We start from the raw sequence: 24,575 nt of genomic DNA, 5'->3' as shown, positions 1-24,575 counted from the left end.
CATGTCAAACAAATCTTATAGATTTTTTTGACTGGGTGACTAAAATAATAGACGGTGGAGGTGCAGTAGACATTGCATATCTAGATTTTAGTAAGGCTTTTGACACTGTCCCACATAGAAGACTTATCAATAAACTGCAGTCATTGAGCATGGACTCCCATATTGTTGAGTGGATTAGGCAGTGGCTGAGTGACAGACAACAGAGGGTTGTAGTCAATGGAGAACATTCAGAACAAGGTCATGTTACCAGTGGGGTACCTCAGGGATCTGTACTGGGACCAATTTTGTTTAATATCTTCATAAGTGATATTGCAAAGGGCCTCGATGGTAAGGTTTGTCTTTTTGCTGATGACACAAAGATATGTAACAGGGTTGATGTTCCTGGAGGGAAACGCCAAATGGAAAAGGATTTAGGAAAACTAGAAGAATGGTCAGAACTCTGGCAACTGAAATTTAATGTGGATAAGTGCAAGATAATGCACCTGGGGCGTAAAAACCCAAGGGCAGAATATAGAATATTTGACACAGTCCTGACCTCAGTATCTGAGGAAAGGGATTTAGGAGTAATTATTTCAGAAGACTTAAAGGTGGGAAGACAATGTAATAGAGCAGCACGAAATGCCAGCAGAATGCTTGGATGTATAGGGAGAGGTATAAGCAGTAGAAAGAGAGAAGTGCTTATGCCGCTGTACAGAACACTGGTGAGACCTCACTTGGAGTATTGTGCGCAGTACTGGAGGCCATATCTCCAGAAGGATATAGATACTCTAGAGAGAGTTCAAAGAAGAGCTACTAAACTAGTACATGGATTGCAGGAAAAAACTTACCAGGAAAGGATAAAGGACCTTAACATGTATAGCTTGGAAGAAAGAAGAGACAGAGGGGATATGATAGAAACATTTAAATACATAAAGGGAATCAACTCGGTAAAGGAGGAGAGCATATTTAAAAGAAGAAAAACTACCACAAGAGGACACAGTTTTAAATTAGAGGGGCAAAGGTTTAAAAGTAATATGAGGAAGTATTACTTTACTGAGAGAGTAGTGGATGCATGGAATAACCTTCCTGCAGAAGTGGTAGCTGCAAATACAGTGAAGGAGTTTAAGCATGCATGGGATAGGCATAAGGCTATCCTTCATACAAGATAGGGCCAGGGACTATTCATAGGATTCAGATATATTGGGCAGACTAGATGGGCCAAATGGTTCTTATCTGCCGACACATTCTATGTTTCTATGTTTCTATGTTTCCAATTAAGGTGCCAAGGTGCCAAATAATTAAGGTGCTTGCAGAGTGATATGGTGCCCCTCAAGGTTCCCCACTCACCAGATTGCAGATAATAATAGACCTTCAAAATTATTGCACATTGCCCGGGATCTTTACAGGACCAGAACTTCTCCTATGTAGCCTTGGAACTTTTTGGGTCAGCTTCCGCTTACACAGCCAGGAGAACTCGAGGCATAGCAGGTCTGGAGGAAGGAAGCTGCAAGATGGTGATTGGTTGCTTAGAATGGCAGTCTAAGCAACCAATCACCATCTTGCAGCTTCCTTCCTCCAGACCTGCTATGCCTCGAGTTCTCCTGGCTGTGTAAGCGGAAGCTGACCCAAAAAGTTCCAAGGCTACATAGGAGAAGTTCTGGTCCTGTAAAGATCCCGGGCAATGTGCAATAATTTTGAAGGTCTATTATTATCTGCAATCTGGTGAGTGGGGAACCTTGAGGGGCACCATATCACTCTGCAAGCACCTTAATTATTTGGCACCTTGGCACCTTAATTGGATCACTTTAAGGACTCTTTTCAAGCACTGAATATTTATTTGGACTATTTCTAACCACCTATTTTGTTTATTGTGCACTAATATATTTATCTATATATTTATTTGTTATTGCTTAGAGATTTTTTTAGCACATAGCACTTTTTTGTATATTTGATCATACAGTGTGCACTTTATAAAATATTGAATATTGTATTTATATCACAGCACTTTACACTTTATTTGAGCTAGCGCTGCATAAATTCGTTTTTCATCATTTTTCCTAAGACTTTCTTAGTGTCTGCAGCAGCTGCCCATTATTGCATTTATTCTTAAATTTTCACGTTGTGTAGCGCGGGTTTTAATTTTTGTTTTTTCACATATATATATATATATATATATATATATATATATATATTGTACACTGCAGTTGCCTGCCCGCTGTGTGTGAGAGGCCACAGACCCACCACAGACTGTACTGTGTGCACACCACACTCATTTCGGGTGGCACAGGCACAGTACCTTGCATTTTAAAAAATATTTTTTTTTCCTCTGTCATAATTGCAGTGAGTGCTGTGTCAGGTCCACAGAGTGCACTGTACCCACTGCAGTGCACTGCCCACCACTGATATATATACGGTGGCACAGCATCTTGTTGCAAATTGAAAAAAAAAATATTTTTTATTATTGCAGTTGCCTGGGCTGCCAGTGACTGTCAGGTCCACAGAGTGTACTGTGCCCACTGTAGTGCCACTGCGTGCCCACCCACCACTGATATATATACGGTGGCACAGCAGCTTGCAAATTAAAAATATATATATTTTTTTATAATTGCAGTTGCCTGGGTGCCAGTGACTGTCAGGTCCACAGAGTGTACTGTGCCCACTGCAGTGCCACTGCCCACCCACCACTGATATATACGGTGGCAGGCATGACTTTTTTTGGATTAGTGTCTGGGGGGGTCTAAAAAGCGTACCTGTGAAGTTTCAGCTCTGTAGCATGTCCAGAACCAGAAAAAAAGATCATATAGGTGTAAAAGGGGTTCCCACCATCCCTGCTCTACTGAAAAATGATCTTTTTTTCTGGTTCTGGACATGCTACAGAGCTGAAACTTCACAGGTACACTTTTTAGACCCCCTAGACACTGAATCACACAAAAAAGTTCTTAAAAATTGTAATTTTTGATAGAGAGCCAATTATTGGAAAACTTAAAAAAAAAAAAACTTAAAAAAAAAATTTCTTTGGATTTATTGTCTGGGGGGTCTAAAAAGTGTACCTGTGAAGTTTCAGCTCTGTAGCATGTCCAGTACCAGAAAAAAAAATAGAATTAGGGTTAGGGCTAGGGTTAGGGTTAGGGTTAGGGTCAGGGCTAAGGTTAGGGTTATTTTCAGCGCTTAGGGTTAGAGGGTTAGAGTTAGAGGGGTAGGGGTAGGGCTACTAACTCTAACCCTAAGTATCTCACTGTAACCCTAACCCTAGCCCCTAACACTAAACCTAACCCTAACCCTCTAACCATAACCCTAACCCTCTAACCTTAACCCTAACCCTCTAAGCCTAGCCATAAAAATAACCCTAACCCTAAACCTAACCCTAGCCCTAATCCTAATCCTAACCCTAACCCTAACCCTAACCCTAGCCCTAACCCTAACCCTAGCCCTAACCCTAGCCCTAAGCCTAACCCTAGCCCTAACCCTAATTTGTATTTTTTCTTGTTCTGCACATGCTACAGAGCTGAAACTTCACAGGTGCACCTTTTAGAGCCCCCAGATGCTAAATCCAAAGAAATTTTTTATTTTTATTTTTTTTTAATTTTTCCAATAATTGGCTCTCTAACAAAAAATTACAATTTTTAAGAACTTTTTTTGTGTGATTCAGTGTCTGGGGGTCTAAAAAGTGTACCTGTGAAGTTTCAGCTCTGTAGCATGTCCAGAACCAGAAAAAAAAATAGAATTAGGGTTAGGGCTAGGGTTAGGGTTAGGGCTAGGGTTAGGGTTATTTTTAGTGCTTAGGGTTAGACGGTTGGGGTTAGAGGCGTAGGGGTAGGGTTACTAACTCTAACCCTAAGTATCTCACCGTAACCCTAACCCTAGCCCCTAGCCCCTAACACTAAACCTAACCCTAACCCTAACCCTTAAAGCCCAGTTCCTGTCCCATTTTGGTCGGTTCTGGTCTGTTTGCGGTTGTTTGCGGTGCGTTAAACGGGGTGTTTGGTCTGTCACTGTGAAGCGGGCGTAACCCTTACACTACCTGATCGATACAACATCATACCTGATCGTATACACACACTGGATGTTTTAAAGCACGTTATTCCAAACAATTTAGGAATGTTAGGTGATTTATGCCCTTTATGGAATAAAACCCGACTCTGCGTCAACTACGTAATTTTCCATGGGAGTTTTGCCATGGATCCCCCTCCGGCATGCCACAGTCCAGGTGTTTGTCCCCTTGAAACAACTTTTCCATTACTATTGTGGCCAGAAAGAGTCCCTGTGGGTTTTAAAATTCGCCTGTCTATTAAAGTCTATGGCGGTTCGCAATGTTCGCCGGTTCGCGAAAATTCGCCGATGTTCGCGTTCGCCGTTCGCGAACGGCAAATTTTATGTTCGCGACATCACTATTAATGAGCAGATGTAAACTGTTGACTTTAAGTTTTATTACATAAAAAAAACGAAAAAGGGGTTTGTAAACCTCTAACATGAAAAATGAACAAAGCATATCCTTCTACAGTGTGTGCTAGCCTCAATACAAAGCACCCAGTGTTGTTTCTTTTGTCTGTCTCATCCCTCTGCTATCTACACGAGTCACTGATAAGAGTCTAAGCCAACTCCATAGCATCCCGTGTTGTTTCTTTCATCTGTCTCATCCCTCTGCTATCTTAATGAGTCACTGACAAGAGTCTAAGCCAACTCCATAGCATCTGGGGTGAAGGCCGGCACCCCTCCAGCACACAGCAGCTGACAGCCACAGCTGTGTACAGTATATTTCCCTATGATTCTGTTTACAGTATAATTTCCCTATGATTCTGTGTACAGGGGTGTGTGACTCTTCCCGTTTCAGGTTTAACTGAGCTCTGTGCTCATGCTGTGCAGTGTGTGATTACAGATCCTCACTCCCTGCCATATACTGCTGAGAAATAACCTTTAATTTGTGTATTCTAGGAGGATTAAGAGAATATAGGGTTGCAGATAAACAGGTACACCATATGTAGGAACATTTTTTTAATCTCTGTGTATCAACTGGGGCTAGTCACTTCAGTGGGCATATGTAAGGCATTGCAACCACTATAAATGTTCTAGGACCAGGTAGACTTGTGTATGGTTCATACAATTTGTGATATATAACATAACAGAGAGGTAATACATGATGGCAGACCTAATGTCAATTTTAAATGTGTGCAGCTTGCTCATGTATGATGCAAAGGGAATGATTTGTTGAATTTACAACAGCACATTTTTATTTACTGTCTGGCTTTTCTAAATATTGATTTACTACTATACTAGTAACAGTCTATGTGGTTTCTATACCCCAAAAGCAGAAGGTGAACCCCTCCTTTGAAAGACCCAGAGGAGGAACACATTTCCTCCTCTAGAAAAGGAACCGTGGGATGAATTTACTAAAAGAGCAGGGGGTGTTTATCTTGCAAAATATATGTTCACTTGAGGTTTGTAAAAAAAAGATCCTGTGTTCAGTTTGCATGCCCAATCATGTGCAAAAAACAAAAACAAAATAGGATTTTTGCTAGCACATGATTGGGTATTCAATCCAAAACAGTTTACCAACATTCAACTGCATCTGCACCTTTAACACATCAGCCTCAATGTCTTAACATGATAATTAAATCAGGCAGCCAAAAAAGCAAGCAGACAGCCATGGGATTCCCTATCATAAAGCCATACAATTCTCTGTAAACTGTTTTCCTTGAAATAAATGTATTTTTGTAAAATACAAACGTAAATGATTAAATGTATATAATTTCAGTTCATACACAAGTTTAAACAAAAAACATAATGGTCTTGGTTTATTATTTTATTATTTTATTATTAATGTAATTTTTAATTGTAAAAGTATTTATTATCTACAAATGAGAAAATTGTACAGGTCTTATAAAAATAAAAATAATATTACCATTTAACATTGTGTATAATAGGGTCTGTACCTGTTCCTAGAAACATAACATGATATTGACCATCCTCTGCCTCCACTCTGTCTACAGCAATCTGTTTTAAGTTGTATTTTCCATCAACCTTTACAAGAATAGGCCTTTTATGGACAGGTTTAATGGTTTCATACATCAGAGGGTGACTTCTAGCAAAGCGTAAAGCCTCATCTGGATAATCTTTGGTAGTTCCGTAATGACCTCCATTTACCTTGCTTGCACACTGTAAATCAGACAAAAAGGAAAATACAATGCCAGTTGTTTAAATATCAACTATATGACAAGCGTGTGCAACACAACTGTGAACTAATTAACCATGAGTCAAACATAATATATTGTAAAAAAAATAAAAAAAACACACACACATTTTGTATTATTTCATAATAACATTTAAAAAAACAAATATATTCATGATGTGTTCCAGGAAAAATGACACTTGAACCCTGATTCTCATTCCATCATGAATAAAAAAGCAGAAGAGACTATGGTTCTAGATTTCAGTATTCACCTGCAGAAAAAGACCTCAATGTTGGCTGTGGTGTTTAGATATAATGAAACTCCATTAAACAAATACATACAGCAACAAATGATATTAGCATTGTTTTGTTTATTATAGATACAGAGGAGTTCATTATAAACACATTGAGAGATCAGGTCTCAGACGGGCAACATTCATTTCGTCTGTATTAACTTGTTTATGATGGTAAATATCTGATTTTTTCAATTAATAAATCTATTCAGGGTTAAAAATAAAAGTTATGGTCATGCAAACTGATTTTGTAAAGGATTTGTAACTCTACATGCATTTAAAAACTGTGCTATCACAACTATTAGTGGTTGGCATATGGGCATCTCTTTAGCATTTCTTCTTGAAATAAAAATGCATGAGGAAAATGTAAGGAAATTATAAAAGGAGTATGTTGCCATGTACAAAATGCATGTAGTAGCATACTTGTCGCTTTACACAAATATTTTGTGCATTATTTTTGAGTTTGAAAAATTATTTTTTGTATTTGTTAAAAGTCTTGAAAGAGCTAGTAGGCAGAAATCCAGATAAGTATTAGTTCTGGAAAACAAATTGAATTTCTAAATCAAATATGGAATTGAAATCTAATAATTATTAGCTCTTCTCCAATGTATCATCAGACATCCACACCACACACCTGACAGCTGAGTCATAGAAAGCATTTAAAAAGTGTGGACTGTATGCCTGTAAATAATAGGAGCCACAAGTTGAACCCTCACCAAGGATTAGTGCAATGTGTTCCGTCAATACTTGAGTAATTACATATTCATTCCCTTCAACAATCCCATTAATAATTCCAAGTTTAGAACTCCATGCAACCAACACAGAGACTGTTCCATAGTGAGATTTCATAGCTTAATTAGCAGTCACATGCAATTTGATTGCTGCTTGGCATTGCATTAGTTCGATGTGTCACGCCGTTCCACACTGAATAATTTAGCTCAGCTGGAGGCACAAAGAAATAGCATAAAATGATTGCAGAAAGCTGGTAGTTATTTTTGGCAGGTAACATGTCTTTTGTGAATTTAGTTCAAAATACATTATCTTGTGTAAGCTTGAAACACTTAAAGTAGAACTATGACCTCCTATTAAAAATATATGACGCAGCACTTATTTATAAATGCACCTGCACTTACAGTTTCCTCTTGCCCTCCCTCTTTATCTCATGAAAGTCCCACAAATACCTGTTGAGCCTATCTGTCAAGTTCACCTATGTCACTTCCTCTGATGGGGATGGTAAAGGTCTACACTACCCTTTAATTCAAGATACAGTTGCTACTCTCTTATAGGTGGTGCCTGCTTGTACTACAGTGGGATTAAACATTTATCAATGTCAGTCATTCAGAAACTTTTAGTTGTTCTTTAATGGCAAAAAACTCACTGAGCCAGGCCTTGGATAAGGTACTCTGCCTTCATACATTGACCAATGATACTCTGGCCCTTCCTTGTGGGCATACGGGCCATGAAATGCTTCACGTATGCTAGCCATATGGTAAGCACAAACTGCATAGCCTTTAAAAATATTGCTGAAAAACAAAAAATGCATTCATAAATCAAGCATATTTGTACAAATATAAGAACATATAAGAACATTGAAGAAAAAACATGTACATCAACAAGTCATGGGCAAATGGCATCACATAAAATGTAACAAATACAAAAGCCATGAGTGCTATGTCCAAATAGTGGTGATTAATGGCATTTTTCTGAATGGTCTATAATTGTGAGCGGTGTGCCCCGGGGCTCTGTCTTAGAACCAATTCTATTTAATTTGTTCATAAAAGATATAGAGGTAGTTCAGTCTCATTGTTTGCTGATAGTACAATGCAAAGCAGGGCATTTACTTCACAACTATCATAAAAAATGGGGAAGAATCAATAGACCACTTGATCTTTTTTCTGCCATCACTCTTCTATGTTTCAGCAGGACATAACGACTTTCCAAGAATACCTAGTTAAAATAGAAGTGTATGCAGCTATATGGCAGATGAGATTTATTGTTGAAAAAATGTAATGTAATGCACTTGGGAGCTAAAAACATGCATGAAAGTTACTCATTAGGGGGAGAACATCTGGGGGAATCAACAATGGAAAAGTATCTGGGGGTCTTGGTAGATGAAATACTCAACAATAGCTTGCAATGCCAAGCTGCAGCAAGCAAGGTTAGCAGACTCTTAGGGTTAATCCCTCTCTGCAAATAGCACTTGCAATATATTAGTAAAAAATCATGCAAATGTCAATAATGTGAATAGAAAAAGGCAGTTATCTGTGAAGGCTCACAGGATAAATCCCTATGTGCAACTGGCCCTTACAATATAATTAGTATTAAATCTATGTGCAAAATTATAAATAAATATAAATAAAGTGCTCAGTCCAAAATGAATGTGTAATGTGCAATTAAACAGTCTTTTACAAGTAGTGAAGAGCCTTGTGCTATCAAAAGTTAAAAACATAGGCAACTCATTAAACAGCGGAAGCCGTGGGCTGCTAGACTCCGGAGTGCATTCCAGCTGAGTGTGGATCTATGCACCGTGCGTTCCAACTTGACGTGTTTCATCACCATGTAACATCTTCAGAAGCTTTACACTACTTGTAAAAAACTGTTTAATTGCATGTTACACATTCATTTGGGACTGAGCACTTATAAATATATATATTTACAAAAAAAATCCCAGTGGTGCTCAAATACCACCAAAAGAAAGCTCTATTTGTGTTAAAAAATTATATAAGCTTTATTTGAGTACAGTGTGGCATGACGACACAGTTGCCAGTCAAAGTAGCACAGTGCTGAATAGCAAAAAATGGCCTGGTTATGAAGGGTGTAAAACCACCCGGAGCTCAGGTCGTTAGCTGGTAACAGGTCACAAACATGATTGGGTATATAAAGGGCATGTTAGAAAGTTAGAGTGTCTCAGATGTAAAGATGGGCAGAGGTTCACCAATAAAAATTGTGAACATGTGAAAATCTGTGTCTAAAAATTGTCAATTTCAGAATAATATTCCTCAACATAAAATTGCAAAGCCTTTAAATATATCATCATCTACAGTACATAATATCATCAAAAAATTCCAGAGAATCTGGAGAAATCTCTGTGCGCAGGCTGAAGGCCTGAAGCGCAATACTGGAAATCTGTGATCTTGGGGCCCTCGGGTGGCATTGCATTAAAAACAGACATGATTCTGTGGTGAATATCACTGCATTGGTTTAGGAATACTTCCAAAAACACTGTTTGGGAACACAGTTTGATGTACAGTCCATAAAGTTAAATCTCTATCATGCAAAGAAGCCAAACCTGAACATGATCCAGAAATACTGTTGTCTTCTCTGGGCCAAATCTAAATGAAAAAGGTCTGTTGCCAAGTGTAAAACTGTTCTGTCATCAGATGAATCAAAATTTTACATTCTTTTTGACAACTATGTGTGCCATATCCTCTGGAATAAAGAGGAGAGGGACCTTCCAAATTGTTTTCAGTGCTCATCTCAAAAGCCTGCATCTCTGATGCTATGGTGGTACATTGGTGCATATGGAATGAACAGCTTGCACATCTGGAAAGGCACCATCAATGCTGAAGGATATTTCCAGGTTTTAGAGCAGCATATGCTCCCATCCAGATGAAATCTTTTTCAGGGAAGGCTTTGCATTTTTCAGCAGGACAATGTTAAACTGCATACTGCATCTATGAGCATCTAACAGCATGGCTTCATAGTAGAAGAGTCTGGGTGCATAACTGGCCTGTCTGCAGTCCAGACCTTTTCATGACTGAAAATATTTGGCAGATATTAAAATGAAAAATATGACAAAGACTACTCAGGACCATTGAGCAGTTATAATCCTGTATCAAGCAAGAATGGGACAGCATTCCTCAACCAACCGCCAGGAACTGGTCTCCTCAGTTCCCAGACATTTTTGTTGCGTTGTTAAAAGATAGGATGCTACACTGTTTTAAACATGTATGTAAATATGAAGTGGTGGCGCTGCTTATAAAGTGCAAATAGGTATATATAAATATATAAAATGAAAAAAAATAATAAAATGTAGAAACACAGATGTGATTGAGGAATAAAAATATAAATATAAATGGTGGATATGTAAATAATACCACAATATAGTGAAAATCCAACATAAAATGGTATTGGGAATGAGTTAATATGGAATATATGAAAAAATATAAAAAATATAATAATAAAATGAAGTAAAATATAAATAACCACCAGAGTGCGTAGTATAAAGTGCAAAGTACTACAATATATATATATCTCTTAGTATATACCTAAAATAATAATATCAGCATGTGGCAATAAAATGGTAAGAAAATAACTTGAAATAATAATACATAGACAATGGTATAATATAAAAAAGTGTGCAAAAAGTGCAACAATAAAATTGGGTGTGCGGGAAACTTTTCCAAAAAAAAGTGAATAAAGTGCGGGAAACTATTTTTACAAAGTGCAGCAAGAAGTGATGTGATCTAAATTCATGTGATAAATAGTCCGTATAATAATAAAGGTGCAAACAATATTATGGGCAAGCTCAATGTGCAAAGAAATATGAACTCCAAGGTAGAAATAAGAAATGGTATTAGATCAGATCAGCTGTTAAGATAAGTCCATATATAGATGGTTGTGCCCCGAGGAGTGGTGAATGGATAAGTATCCAGCGGTGACCCCCAAGGTGGGTGACTGGCGAGTGGCGGGGAAACCTCTGGTAGAAAAACCTACTCACCAGATGTACCCACCCCACACAGGGGTATAGGGCAGGTACTGTAGAAATATCCTGTTGGTCCTGGCTCTGGGTAGTAGTTCCCTTCCTGGGGGAGATGTAGTATAGGGTCCGCAGGGATATCCTAAAGTGAGATCCTATCCGATAGTAGGATATCCAACGATCTGTGGGGTGAACTGATATGGCCACTCAAAGGTATGTGGATGGAGGGATCATATAAATGGAAAAGAACTCGATAGTGTAATACCGTTTTTAAGGTTTATTCCTTCCAGCAGTAACATAAAAATGGGTACTCACATAGATAAAATCAGTAAACAGCGAGGTAGTGGCGTCCCGGAACGCAATGCGTTCCAACTGGAGACCGGAACCGGAAGTGACGTGACGGCGCTGTACGCGTTTCGTCATGTGACGTCTTCTGCAGGCTGCAGAAGACGTCACATGACGAAACGCGTACAGCGCCGTCACGTCACTTCCGGTTCCGGTCTCCAGTTGGAACGCATTGCGTTCCGGGACGCCACTACCTCGCTGTTTACTGATTTTATCTATGTGAGTACCCATTTTTATGTTACTGCTGGAAGGAATAAACCTTAAAAACGGTATTACACTATCGAGTTCTTTTCCATTTATATGATCCCTCCATCCACATACCTTTGAGTGGCCATATCAGTTCACCCCACGGATCGTTGGATATCCTACTATCGGATAGGATCTCACTTTAGGATATCCCTGCGGACCCTATACTACATCTCCCCCAGGAAGGGAACTACTACCCAGAGCCAGGACCAACAGGATATTTCTACAGTACCTGCCCTATACCCCTGTGTGGGGTGGGTACATCTGGTGAGTAGGTTTTTCTACCAGAGGTTTCCCCGCCACTCGCCAGTCACCCACCTTGGGGGTCACCGCTGGATACTTATCCATTCACCACTCCTCGGGGCACAACCATCTATATATGGACTTATCTTAACAGCTGATCTGATCTAATACCATTTCTTATTTCTACCTTGGAGTTCATATTTCTTTGCACATTGAGCTTGCCCATAATATTGTTTGCACCTTTATTATTATACGGACTATTTATCACATGAATTTAGATCACATCACTTCTTGCTGCACTTTGTAAAAATAGTTTCCCGCACTTTATTCACTTTTTTTTGGAAAAGTTTCCCGCACACCCAATTTTATTGTTGCACTTTTTGCACACTTTTTTATATTATACCATTGTCTATGTATTATTATTTCAAGTTATTTTCTTACCATTTTATTGCCACATGCTGATATTATTATTTTAGGTATATACTAAGAGATATATATATTGTAGTACTTTGCACTTTATACTACGCACTCTGGTGGTTATTTATATTTTACTTCATTTTATTATTATATTTTTTATATTTTTTCATATATTCCATATTAACTCATTCCCAATACCATTTTATGTTGGATTTTCACTATATTGTGGTATTATTTACATATCCACCATTTATATTTATATTTTTATTCCTCAATCACATCTGTGTTTCTACATTTTATTATTTTTTTCATTTTATATATTTATATATACCTATTTGCACTTTATAAGCAGCGCCACCACTTCATATTTACATACATATTTATATAGCCTTTTTTGGCTATATTTTAAGTGAGGCTGCAGCTTACTTGTGCACGCATTTAATTTATCCTCTGACATCCTTAGCGCGGATTTATTTATATACTGTTTTAAACATAACCCTGTCCTAACTTTTTTGAGATGTGTTGCTACCATAAATTTCAAAATTACCTAAATTCTTTCTTAAAATGGCACATTTTCTCAGTTTGAACATTTGATATGTTTTCAATTTTTTATTGTAAATAAAATATGGGTTTATGAGGTTTGTAAATTGTTGTATTGTGTTTTTAAGTAGATTTTACACAGCATCCCAACTTGGAATTGGGGTTGTACAAGTGAACAATAAGCAGAAATAATAATGCACAGTAGATGTAAAGTAATAAAGAATTGGCCTAATGGAATTGGTAATATAGCATAAAATAATGCTTCACTTCTAACCCAGGAGTAGAGAATAAGACACACTTATAAGACTTGTGTGCACACCAATCAATTAGTATCATCCTATTCTGTCTAGCTACTTAAAAAGTACTTCCGTCAACCTATAAGTGACATGCTTTATAGAACCATGCTAAAAACTACTTGGACACCTATACATATTAAAGTTTACCTTTGTCAACATGTTACACCCACTTTTTTATGGTGAAACAAACATGTAACATGTACCCAAGGCTTCAACCACTGCCCCCCTCATGTCAGTAGTATGGAGAGAAGTTTCAGGTACTAGCTGTCAGTCTTAGAAATCATCATGGCTGTGCGGGGCTCCGCCTCTACACGGCTGCATTGCTCATGCACAGAGCTCTGTGTATGAACGAACTACAAGTCCTGACATCCTTTGGGAATGGGCTTTGGACTTGTAGTCCCTAATGAGCCACCACAGTGATGTGGAGTGCAATGGTAGTTAATTGATTCTTCCTGTCAGTGCATCTGCTTGCCCGTGCGGGATATACAAGCACACAGATTTACTAACAGGGTTGAAGGAGACCTGCATGGAATCAGCGATCTGCTGATCACTGGTGCAATGTTTTACAGGCTCCAAAAAAGTTTTTTTTAAGTGAACTTATCCTTTAAAAACCCATAGACACCCATAATCTAATGATAGTAATTAGATGCATTTAGATTAGACACAAAGCCAATTTACAAGTTTGGTAATGTTTTATACATCTTGATTCGTGTCTCATGTTGAATGTAAAAGTAGACCATGTATTTGTAGAATTTAGCAGTCCATAGAATAAATACATTTTCTTGTTGGAATTACTCATGTGATGAAAACACCTTTAGCAAAAGCAGCATTTCACATACTTCTCAGTAAAGGGGAGGTTAAAGTGGTTGTAAACCTCAGTCATGAAATTTGAACTAAGCACATACTGTATATCTGTGGTATTTATTTGTATATTTCCAAAGCTCTAAGTGTTGTTTCTTTCTGGTGCTTCATTCCTCTGGTATTAGCCTGAGTCATTTCTGAGAACTTTTTCTGACACATGTGATAAAATGATAATGGGAGATGGAGCTCAGCACACAGTTTGTCTATTCAGAACACAGCTCTGTATCCTTTGTTCAGTCCTGTGCCATGTCTGAAGGGTGGTGTGCATATGGATTAAGTTAAGGTAACCCACAACTTGTTTATGTTGTATTAGGTCTTCATGAGTGTTACATTTACTTTAAAGTGTCACTAAAGGCATTTTTTGGATAGAGTGGAGATTATAACCCTTGTCAGTTTTTATTGTTGTTTGTGTCCATGTTAGGAAGATTTTGGGTTGACATCAGAACAGGAATAGATGGAAAATCTTCCAATAGAGACACCTCAGGATTCCTTCACTTTAGAGATATTTTCTTTCACTTCCTGTTTTGGATACTGGAACGGAAGTGGCGTACAATCTCTGCAATGGCACACAGATGGTGAAGAAAAAAACGAACTGATAGGGGTTTTAACCCCCCTTACTTTATCCAAAATGAAAAAAGACTTGCCTTTAATGTGGGGTAAATTACTTGACATCAAAACCGATGTGACCAAACAGCTGTACTAATTGTATCATGCCACAAACAGACTAAACATATCAAGTATGAAATACTAATAGTGGTAGAGAAAGCTGTTTAGAGTAAAAAACACCTATGTTACAGTGGCTTACACAAATAAAACATGTAAAAAAAAATGTAAAAGCCTTTTCAGATATTTTTTTATGGACAATAAAACAATAAATAACATTACACATATAGCAGGAATTTCACTGCAATCACATCTTTGCACAGGTCATAAACTCTATTTACCTACATTTTTTAAACTGTATTATGCATTTTTATAATATAATTCTTACCTGGTTGTGCTAAAAAGAGCAAATATCTCAGGGTTTTTAGCATCTCTTGTGTGCAACAAGAACACATCCTCTGCATTCACGAAAAAAAAAAAAATAGATATCTTAAGTATAAACAATAATAATGATCATCATTTTCTATGACCTACAGTATTCTATATAATTACATCATTCTCAATTCAGTTCTGCTTATTTTATTGGCTTAATATCATCAATACAGTGCCATGCTTAAAAAAAATTTCTAATTATTGAGGTCCTTTCATTACTCTTTTGATGCATGCAGTCCTTCATCCACAATTCTCTCTTTAGTCCCAATTCCTACAGCATTTATGCCATTATTAATCCTAAATGAGTAATCTCTCCCAATTTTATCTGTTTAGGTCTATCTACCATGAGTTACAGGTGGGTAGACTTGGCCAGGCAAATCATAATGTTGAACTACACCTGCCAGAATTCAGTGCCTCATTCTGCCTCAGAATGGTTCAGAATGTCTCCTTCTTTCAACACATTATCATCATTCACTGTTTTTCTCATTCCAAATGTTTCTTGGTAGGACTTTTCCACCCTTGGTTCCTTAGTAGGTAGGGATAGCAAAGGACAGTAATTATTTAAAAAGCCAGGGCCAGAAAGAAAGCATCTAGGACCCCATATGTTGCCTATGATGTAATGTGCTGCATTTTCTTGCTATATGTATATATATAATATATATATATATATATATATATATATATATATATATATATATATATATTACCTGTATAAGCTGGCATTATTCTTTATTAAGATAATATAGAATATTTCACAACGATTGATGTTTATATAATTGTTCTTTTGGACTTAGTGGAAAGTGCTGCGTCTTCATTCTAAGTACCATTTTTAAAGCTCTTATAGGCAAAACAGGGTCAGTAAAAAAAATGCCTTACATTTTTTTTCTCCTCTTGCACCAGTTATTTAAAATACAATACGATAAAAAAAAAAAAAAAAACTCCCCATTGGAGAATGCTAGCCCCATACGTTTCATGCTAATGCACTAGCTTCAATGCTTTGACATTAAGCAAGTCTAGAGATAAGAAATTCTGCCACTCTTCTGACATTTATTCACATTGTGTTCCTAGTCTGCGACTGAAAGGTACCGATGCCAGACAAAAACAGGGAACTAACATTTTTAGGAGACCATCAGTGGCAAGTACATTAGAATGTGGGGCCCCAGGTGACCACCTAGATTACCCCAATGCAATCTATGCAACTATGAATCTCAACAACCGTATTTAATTTCAACAGTAAATAAAACATTTACATTTGTGATCGTAAAACCAACATCGAATGGACAGATACTTGGAACAAGATAATTGCAGAAAATCACACATTTCCACTAAATGTGCATCTGTAATATAAATGTCTAATTCCATGGTTAAGTGTTCTGAGAAGTATTTTTCAGCACTCTAGTCCTCTCATAAAACTGCTATTAGACACCTGTTTGTAAAACATTGCTCCTCCAATTGTTTTTGAAGTAGATTTTCAAGCATGGATATGACTTTGTAGTAATGCTGCATAATGTATTCAAAGATATAATGTAAAAAAATAAAATATTACAGTTATACATTACAAACATGTAAATAAATTACCTAGTTCATCAAAGTATGTGTCAATCCCATGTGGTCCAGGCACTGAGCAAACCAGTCTTGATTTTAGAAATGTGGTCCACTTATTTACCATCATTCTTTGGCCCCCAATGTCATTCTACAAAATAAAAAAAAATGCAAATGAAATTTTAATTATTCTTTTTTCACACAAACAGAGCTTTTTTTTTTTTTGGTGGTTTTTGATCACCGCTGTTTTTTTTGAAAATAAAAAATTTTGAAGAAAATCGATATATTCAACTTTCTGTCATAAAACATATCCAATAAAGTCAAATTTTCATCATAAATTTAGGCCAACATGTATTCTGCTACATGTCTTTATTAAAAGAAAATCCCAAAAAGTTGATTATAAATGGTTTGTGTGAACATTATAGCATCTACAAACTATGGTATATATATATATATATATATATATATATATATATATATATATAAAATGTTATCATAGTATAAATTCCCCCAAAAAAAACTTTTTTGGAAAGTAGACAGTCTGAGGCATTTAGTAAGAGGCATGGTGAGCTTTTTGAAGTTGTAGTAATTTTGTTGTCACAATTATTCTAAAAATGAAGACTTTTAATACATTTATTTCGCCTTTTTTTTTTTTTTTACATTCTGTCACTAGTACAGTACAGCATCTTTATATGACTGATGTAGTGGTAATCAGGGACACCAGTGGTGATACCGGTGGCAGTATGTAATAAAAAACAAAACATGTAAATCATTTTTTATTCCATTTTTTTTTCATTTTTTGTAAATTGTTTTCTCTTTTTTAAAATATTTTTTTTTCACAGATTTTCACAGATTGATGAACCTAGAGATTTAAGATACATGTCTGGATGACACACCAAACTGTGTTCACAGACAGCTATTTTTTGCAGTATTCCTTAACCCATGCAGTGATTTTCACCACAGAATCATGCTTGCTTTTAACCACTTTATGACCTGCTGCCGCAGATGTACTGCGGCAGTCTGGCTCGTACAGGCAAAGCCCCGTACATGTACGGCGCTCGTTCCCGGGGGCCCTGGGGCCCACTCCCGCGCGCCCCCAGCCCCGCCGATGGTCTGATTGGGTTCAGAACAGATCAGTCATCAGGTCCAGGCCAATGATTTTTGGCCTTGACCTGTTGATCGGCCCTGACCACTCACAGACCAACCTGTGCCTGTGTAATGTAAACACAGGCACAGAAATTACCCTCTCTCTCCTCCCAAAATCCTTTTTGGATTCATCGAGAGAAGAGGAAGAATCACGCTTCCACACATCTAGATAGGCACGTTTAACCCACGATCATCCCCCCAGTTAACCCCTACACCCCCTGTCACATTGCACACTGTATACAGTATATAGCAGTTTTCTATATTTCTGTATTAGTGTGCCTTGTGACATCATTTAGCGCTAGCGGCCGTTACTTTTAGGCTTAGGATACCCGCCACCCCCCCATAAAGATTTAACCCCCTGTTCCCCCCCTGCTGACCCCCAGTTAACCCCTTCTCCCCTGTCACATTGCACACTATATACAGGTAATATAGTGGTTTTCTGTATTTCTGTATTAGTGTGATTGTGACTTTAGTTAGCGCTAGCGAGTTAGTTTCTGTCCCAAGTAGGTTTAGGGTCCCCGACACCCCCCCATAAAGATTTAACCCCCGATCACCCCCTGATCACCCCAGTTAACCTCTTCACCCCCTGTCACATTGCACACTATATACAGTATATCTTTTCTGTATCTCTTTATTAGTATGATTGTGACTTCAGTTAGCGCTTGTGACCGTTACTTTTAGGCTTAGGATACCCGCCACCCCCCCATAAAGATGTAACCCCCTGATCACCCCAGTTAACCCCTTCACCCTCTGTCACATTGCACGTGATATACAGTATATATTTTCTGTATTTCTGTATTAGTATGATTGTGACTTCAGTTAGCGCTAGCGAGTTCGTTTCAGTTAGGCTTAGTTAGACTTCAGTTAGGCTTAGGATACCCGCCACCCCCAGATAAATATTTAACCCCCTGATCCCCCCCATTCATTGACCTGTCACAGTGTCACTTTTATAGTGTACAGTTTTTTTTCTGATCACTATTATTAGTGTCACAGGTGACATTTGTTAGTATTAGCGTCAGTCTAGGACAGTGCAGATCCCCACCGCATAGTGAGAAATATTAGTTAACCCCTTGATTACCACATACACACACACATACACCTCCATTGCTAGTATAGTATCTGAACGGATCAGTATCTTTGTTCTGATTAGAACTATACAAGCACCTCCAATAGTTTAGAGTTCCCAAAACCCAGCGTTAGCAGGATCGGTCATGACACCTGCCAGCACCTGCGTTTAGCCCCTTCATCCAGCCTACCCCACCCCACCCAGGCAAGTGCAGTAATCAATAGATCACTGTCACTTCCAAAAAACACAACACACAAAACCGCTGTGTTAGCAGAGTCAGTATGACGTACCTGATCAGAGGCCGAGGTGCTTAGAGGGCTTCCCTTGGGGCTAAGTGCAAGGCACTCCTCGAGGTGGAGACAGGGAATGCTGTGCCCAAAGGAACAGGTGTCGCTGGCTGCGGCAAGCTCCGGTGAAGAGGTTACTGCTGTGGTAGTAGACACGTAATGCCTGCTGAAATGTAGGTTCCCTTGGAGGTGACCGGAGGAGGTAGCCAGGCGTGCGACAAGAGCGAGGTCAAGGTCAAGCCAAGGGGTCAAACACAGTTCATCATGCAGTAGAGAAGCTTGAAGGAGCAAGCCAGGAGTCATACATGGGAACAGCATACTGGAGCAGAGTAGGTAAACAAGCCGGTGGACGGAGCCAGGAGTAGAGACAAGACAGGTGAGACAAGCCGGGTCGGTAACACGTAATCCAAGTAAACAGGAACACAGGAAGCAGGAAACAGGAAGCTGAAGATCATCCAGCAACTAATGGCTGGAGCAAGCTGGTTTTAAATAGGCCAGTGGGCATCACTGCATTAGTGTGGGCGGCAGATCCAGCTCTTTTGTGGGAAGATCCCTGACAACCAGGTGCTTTTTTACCTGTGAGTCACACTACTGTACCTGTAAATTTAGTTGCTAAAATGTCCAAACGGAGGTACACTAGTGATGAGGCCTACAGCATACTGACCATGTCAAATGAGAGCGATGGGGAAGCCTCACTGGCAGAATCAGGGTCAGTATACGAGCCTGTAGACAACAGCAGCTCCCTGACAGATAGCTCCGACGACGGATGGGTCCCTGCTAATATCAGGCATACCCAACCCCATTCTGGAGTTGCTGAGGTGCAGGAATTGCAGGGTGCTCATATGGAGCAGAGTGTCGGTACTAGTGCCGCTCACATTCTTGTGAACTGGCAAGCACCAGCGACCTAGTACACCCTGGACCTAGACATACCAGCACTGCAGTATCACTTGGTGACGTGGTGAGTCCCATAAGTGCAGTTGAAGCTGGTGCGGTGGCTAGCATGAGTAGTGGCCTGCAGCCACCGCAAATTTGAAGACAGGCCCGTAGAGCCCATAGTGCCCTCCCCGAAGCACTGGCATATCCTAATTGGCAGCCCACGGATTCTACAGCACCCGTACTTTCCCCATTCAATGCCCAACCCGGAATTCACGTGGAAACAGACAATTTTACTCCCCCTCCCGCTGTTTTTCACGGAAGATCTTTTCAGATCTCACACATGTGGTATCCCTGTACTCAGGAGAAGCAGCAGAATATATTTTGGGGTGTAATTACACATATACCCATGGCATGCGTGAGCAATATATAATTTCAATGACAATTTTGTGTAAAAAAAAGAAAAACATTTTTTTTAGTCATTTTTAGGGTTGAGCGGACACCTAGATGTCCGTGTTCGACGGGTTCGGCCGAACTTTAAAAAAAAGTCCGGGTCCGTGTCCCGGACTTTTACCGAACTTTTCCCGGACACCGAACCCCATTGAAGTCAATGGGGACCCGAACTTTAAGGCACTAAAATGGCTCTAAAACACCAAAGGAAAGGGCTAGAGTGCTGCAAATGGCAGCAAAACGTAATTAAGAGCATGGCAAGTGCTCTGCAAACAAATGTGGATAGGGAAATAACTTAAAACAACAAAAAAACAGAAAAATAAAACAATGTTCTTCTTCATCTCTGAAGGACGAGGCCCATATGGAGTAGGAGGGAGGTTGAGGTGGTGGTGGATGTGGCGGTGACATAGGCATGCGCACAGGGTGTGCCGGGTGTGCCTGGGCACACCCTAATCACCTAGGGCACATAGCATTGCCAGTGAGGAGATGGGAAAGATCTCCCTCAGACCTGCTCTGCTCTGTCTCTTTGCCTACAGGTACATGGCCCCGATACATTACTCTCCCTGCTGGCAAACACATGCATGTGTATTTCAACTTTGGGGTGCACACCTTAATGCAATAGGCTGCGCACACCTATGGGTGGTGTAGGTGGAAGCGGCGGTGGAGGAGGACCAGGGCCGGATTAAGAGCATCATGGGCTTGGTGCTGAGGATTTTGAAGGGCCTTAAGGGCCATGCCTTGCCATGCACCCAGAGGAGGAAGGGTGCAGCCATGCATGCCTAATTCAACATGGGATGCTGTCTCTGAAGCCCATAAACACATCCATGCATCGGCAAATGTCCCTCCTTGTCTGGCCTTCGCGCTGTGTGGGGAGGTTCTGAGGGTGCTGCCTGGGGAAGCGAGCATAGAAGCCAGACTTCTGTGTTTACAAGTGACAGAAGAGCGGTAACAGTGAATATGGCCAACCCGGGGCCTATATAAAAGGTAGGGGCCTGGAGCTGCAGCTCCAATAGCCCCTACGTTAATCTGGCCCTGAGGAGGAGGACGAGGTAGCCAACACTGCTTCTTTTCACAAATTTTAAATGAGGGTACACCCCAAAAGAGTGAGAAAGAGCAAAAATGGAACAATGGGTGGGTAAGGTCGGTATCCATTGCTATTCTGCACAAGGTACGGAAAAGTCCCGTGGGATCCATGCCTGGTTCATTTTAATGAACGTGAGCTTGTCCACATTGTCTCTGGACAGGCGGCTGCGCTTGTCTGTTATAACGCCCCCAGCCGTGCTAAATACCCGTTCAGATAATACACTGGCTGCAGGGCACGCCAGCACCTCCAAGGCGTAAAGGGCAAGCTCAGGCCATGTGCCCAATTTGGAGACCCAGAAGTTGAAGGGGGCAGACCCCTCATTCACTACGTGTGCATACATACTGCTCCACCATGTTGGTAAAATGCTGCCTCCTGCTAAGACGTTCCATCTGAGCTGCCTGTGCTGCTGTTTGTTGTGGCGTGCTGACAAAGCTTTTCCACATTTCGGCCATGCTAACCCTGCCTTCTGAGGTGCTGGCGGTGCCCTGGTTGCGTTTGCGACCTCCTCCTCCTCCTCCTCCGCCTTGTGCTTCCACTGCGGCCCTGCTGTCAGATGGGAATGCCAGCAGCATGGCGTCTACCAGCGTGCGCTTGTACTCGCGCATCTTGCGATCGCGCTCCAGTGAGTGAATTAAGGACGGTACGTTGTCCTTGTAACGGGGATCCAGCAGCGTGGCCACCCAGTAATCAGCACAAGTTAGAATGTGGGCAACTCGGCGGTCGTTGTGGAGACACTGCAGCATGTAATCGCTCATGTGTGCCAGGCTGCCCAGAGGCAACGAAAGGCTGTCCTCTGTGGGAGGTGTATCGTCCGTGTCCTCTGTATCCCCCCAGCCACGCACCAGTGATGGCCATGAGCTGGCCTGGGTGCCACCCTGCTGTGAACATGGTTCCATCTCCTCCTCCAGCTCCTCCTCCTCCTCATCCTCCTCATCCTCCAGAACTGTGCCCCTGCTGGACAATTGTGTCCCTGGCGTTTGTGTGTGCAGGAACCCACCCTCGGAGCCCCTTGCGAATGACTGCCCTGAAAGCCTTGGAAATGTTACCTCTTCATCCTCCTCCTCCTCCTCATCCTGTGCCACATCCTCTTCCATCATCGCCCGAATTGTTTTTTCAAGGAGGCATAGAAGTGGGATAGTTAAGCTGAGAACGGCGTCATTGCCACTGGCCATGTTGGTGGAGTACTCAAAACAGCGCAACAAGGCACACAGGTCTCGCATGGAGGCCCAGTTATTGGTGGTGAAGTTGTGCTGTTCCGCAGAGCGACTCACGCGTGTCCCGGACTTTTACCGAACTTTTCCCGGACACCGAACCCCATTGAAGTCAATGGGGACCCGAACTTTAAGGCACTAAAATGGCTCTAAAACACCAAAGGAAAGGGCTAGAGTGCTGCAGATGGCAGCAAAACGTAATTAAGAGCATGGCAAGTGCTCTGCAAACAAATGTGGATAGGGAAATAACTTAAAACAACAAAAAAAAACAGAAAAATAAAACAATGTTCTTCTTCATCTCTGAAGGACGAGGCCCATATGGAGTAGGAGGGAGGTTGAGGTGGTGGTGGATGTGGCGGTGACATAGGCATGTGCACAGGGTGTGCCGGGTGTGCCTGGGCACACCCTAATCACCTAGGGCACATAGCATTGCCAGTGAGGAGATGGGAAAGATCTCCCTCAGACCTGCTCTGCTCTGTCTCTTTGCCTACAGGTACATGGCCCCGATACATTACTCTCCCTGCTGGCAAACACATGCATGTGTATTTCAACTTTGGGGTGCACACCTTAATGCAATAGGCTGCGCACACCTATGGGTGGTGTAGGTGGAAGCGGCGGTGGAGGAGGACCAGGGCCGGATTAAGAGCATCATGGGCTTGGTGCTGAGGATTTTGAAGGGCCTTAAGGGCCATGCCTTGCCATGCACCCAGAGGAGGAAGGGTGCAGCCATGCATGCCTAATTCAACATGGGATGCTGTCTCTGAAGCCCATAAACACATCCATGCATCGGCAAATGTCCCTCCTTGTCTGGCCTTCGCGCTGTGTGGGGAGGTTCTGAGGGTGCTGCCTGGGGAAGCGAGCATAGAAGCCAGACTTCTGTGTTTACAAGTGACAGAAGAGCGGTAACAGTGAATATGGCCAACCCGGGGCCTATATAAAAGGTAGGGGCCTGGAGCTGCAGCTCCAATAGCCCCTACGTTAATCTGGCCCTGAGGAGGAGGACGAGGTAGCCAACACTGCTTCTTTTCACAAATTTTAAATGAGGGTACACCCCAAAAGAGTGAGAAAGAGCAAAAATGGAACAATGGGTGGGTAAGGTCGGTATCCATTGCTATTCTGCACAAGGTACGGAAAAGTCCCGTGGGATCCATGCCTGGTTCATTTTAATGAACGTGAGCTTGTCCACATTGTCTCTGGACAGGCGGCTGCGCTTGTCTGTTATAACGCCCCCAGCCGTGCTAAATACCCGTTCAGATAATACACTGGCTGCAGGGCACGCCAGCACCTCCAAGGCGTAAAGGGCAAGCTCAGGCCATGTGCCCAATTTGGAGACCCAGAAGTTGAAGGGGGCAGACCCCTCATTCACTACGTGTGCATACATACTGCTCCACCATGTTGGTAAAATGCTGCCTCCTGCTAAGACGTTCCATCTGAGCTGCCTGTGCTGCTGTTTGTTGTGGCGTGCTGACAAAGCTTTTCCACATTTCGGCCATGCTAACCCTGCCTTCTGAGGTGCTGGCGGTGCCCTGGTTGCGTTTGCGACCTCCTCCTCCTCCTCCTCTGCCTTGTGCTTCCACTGCGGCCCTGCTGTCAGATGGGAATGCCAGCAGCATGGCGTCTACCAGCGTGCGCTTGTACTCGCGCATCTTGCGATCGCGCTCCAGTGAGTGAATTAAGGACGGTACGTTGTCCTTGTAACGGGGATCCAGCAGCGTGGCCACCCAGTAATCAGCACAAGTTAGAATGTGGGCAACTCGGCGGTCGTTGTGGAGACACTGCAGCATGTAATCGCTCAT

General features: G+C 41.0%; 1 protein-coding gene across 2 annotated transcripts in view; it reads right to left on the bottom strand.

The window, feature by feature from the left end:
- SEMA3E (semaphorin 3E) overlaps positions 1-24,575 on the bottom strand; it is a 217,190-nt gene that overhangs the window by 22,953 nt on the left and 169,662 nt on the right. For both annotated transcript variants that reach the window (XM_082255417.1, XM_082255418.1), the window contains exons 8-11: positions 16,699-16,813; positions 15,077-15,146; positions 7,817-7,961; positions 5,910-6,132 (exon numbers count right to left, since the gene is read on the bottom strand). In XM_082255417.1, coding sequence (XP_082111543.1) covers positions 5,910-6,132; positions 7,817-7,961; positions 15,077-15,146; positions 16,699-16,813 — 553 coding nt within the window. The remainder of the gene's footprint in view (positions 1-5,909; positions 6,133-7,816; positions 7,962-15,076; positions 15,147-16,698; positions 16,814-24,575) is intronic.

This window comes from Pelophylax lessonae (genome assembly GCF_965119305.1).
Source record: "Pelophylax lessonae genome assembly, chromosome: 4".
NCBI lineage: Eukaryota > Metazoa > Chordata > Amphibia > Anura > Ranidae > Pelophylax > Pelophylax lessonae.
This window is presented reverse-complemented; position numbering and strand designations above follow the sequence as displayed.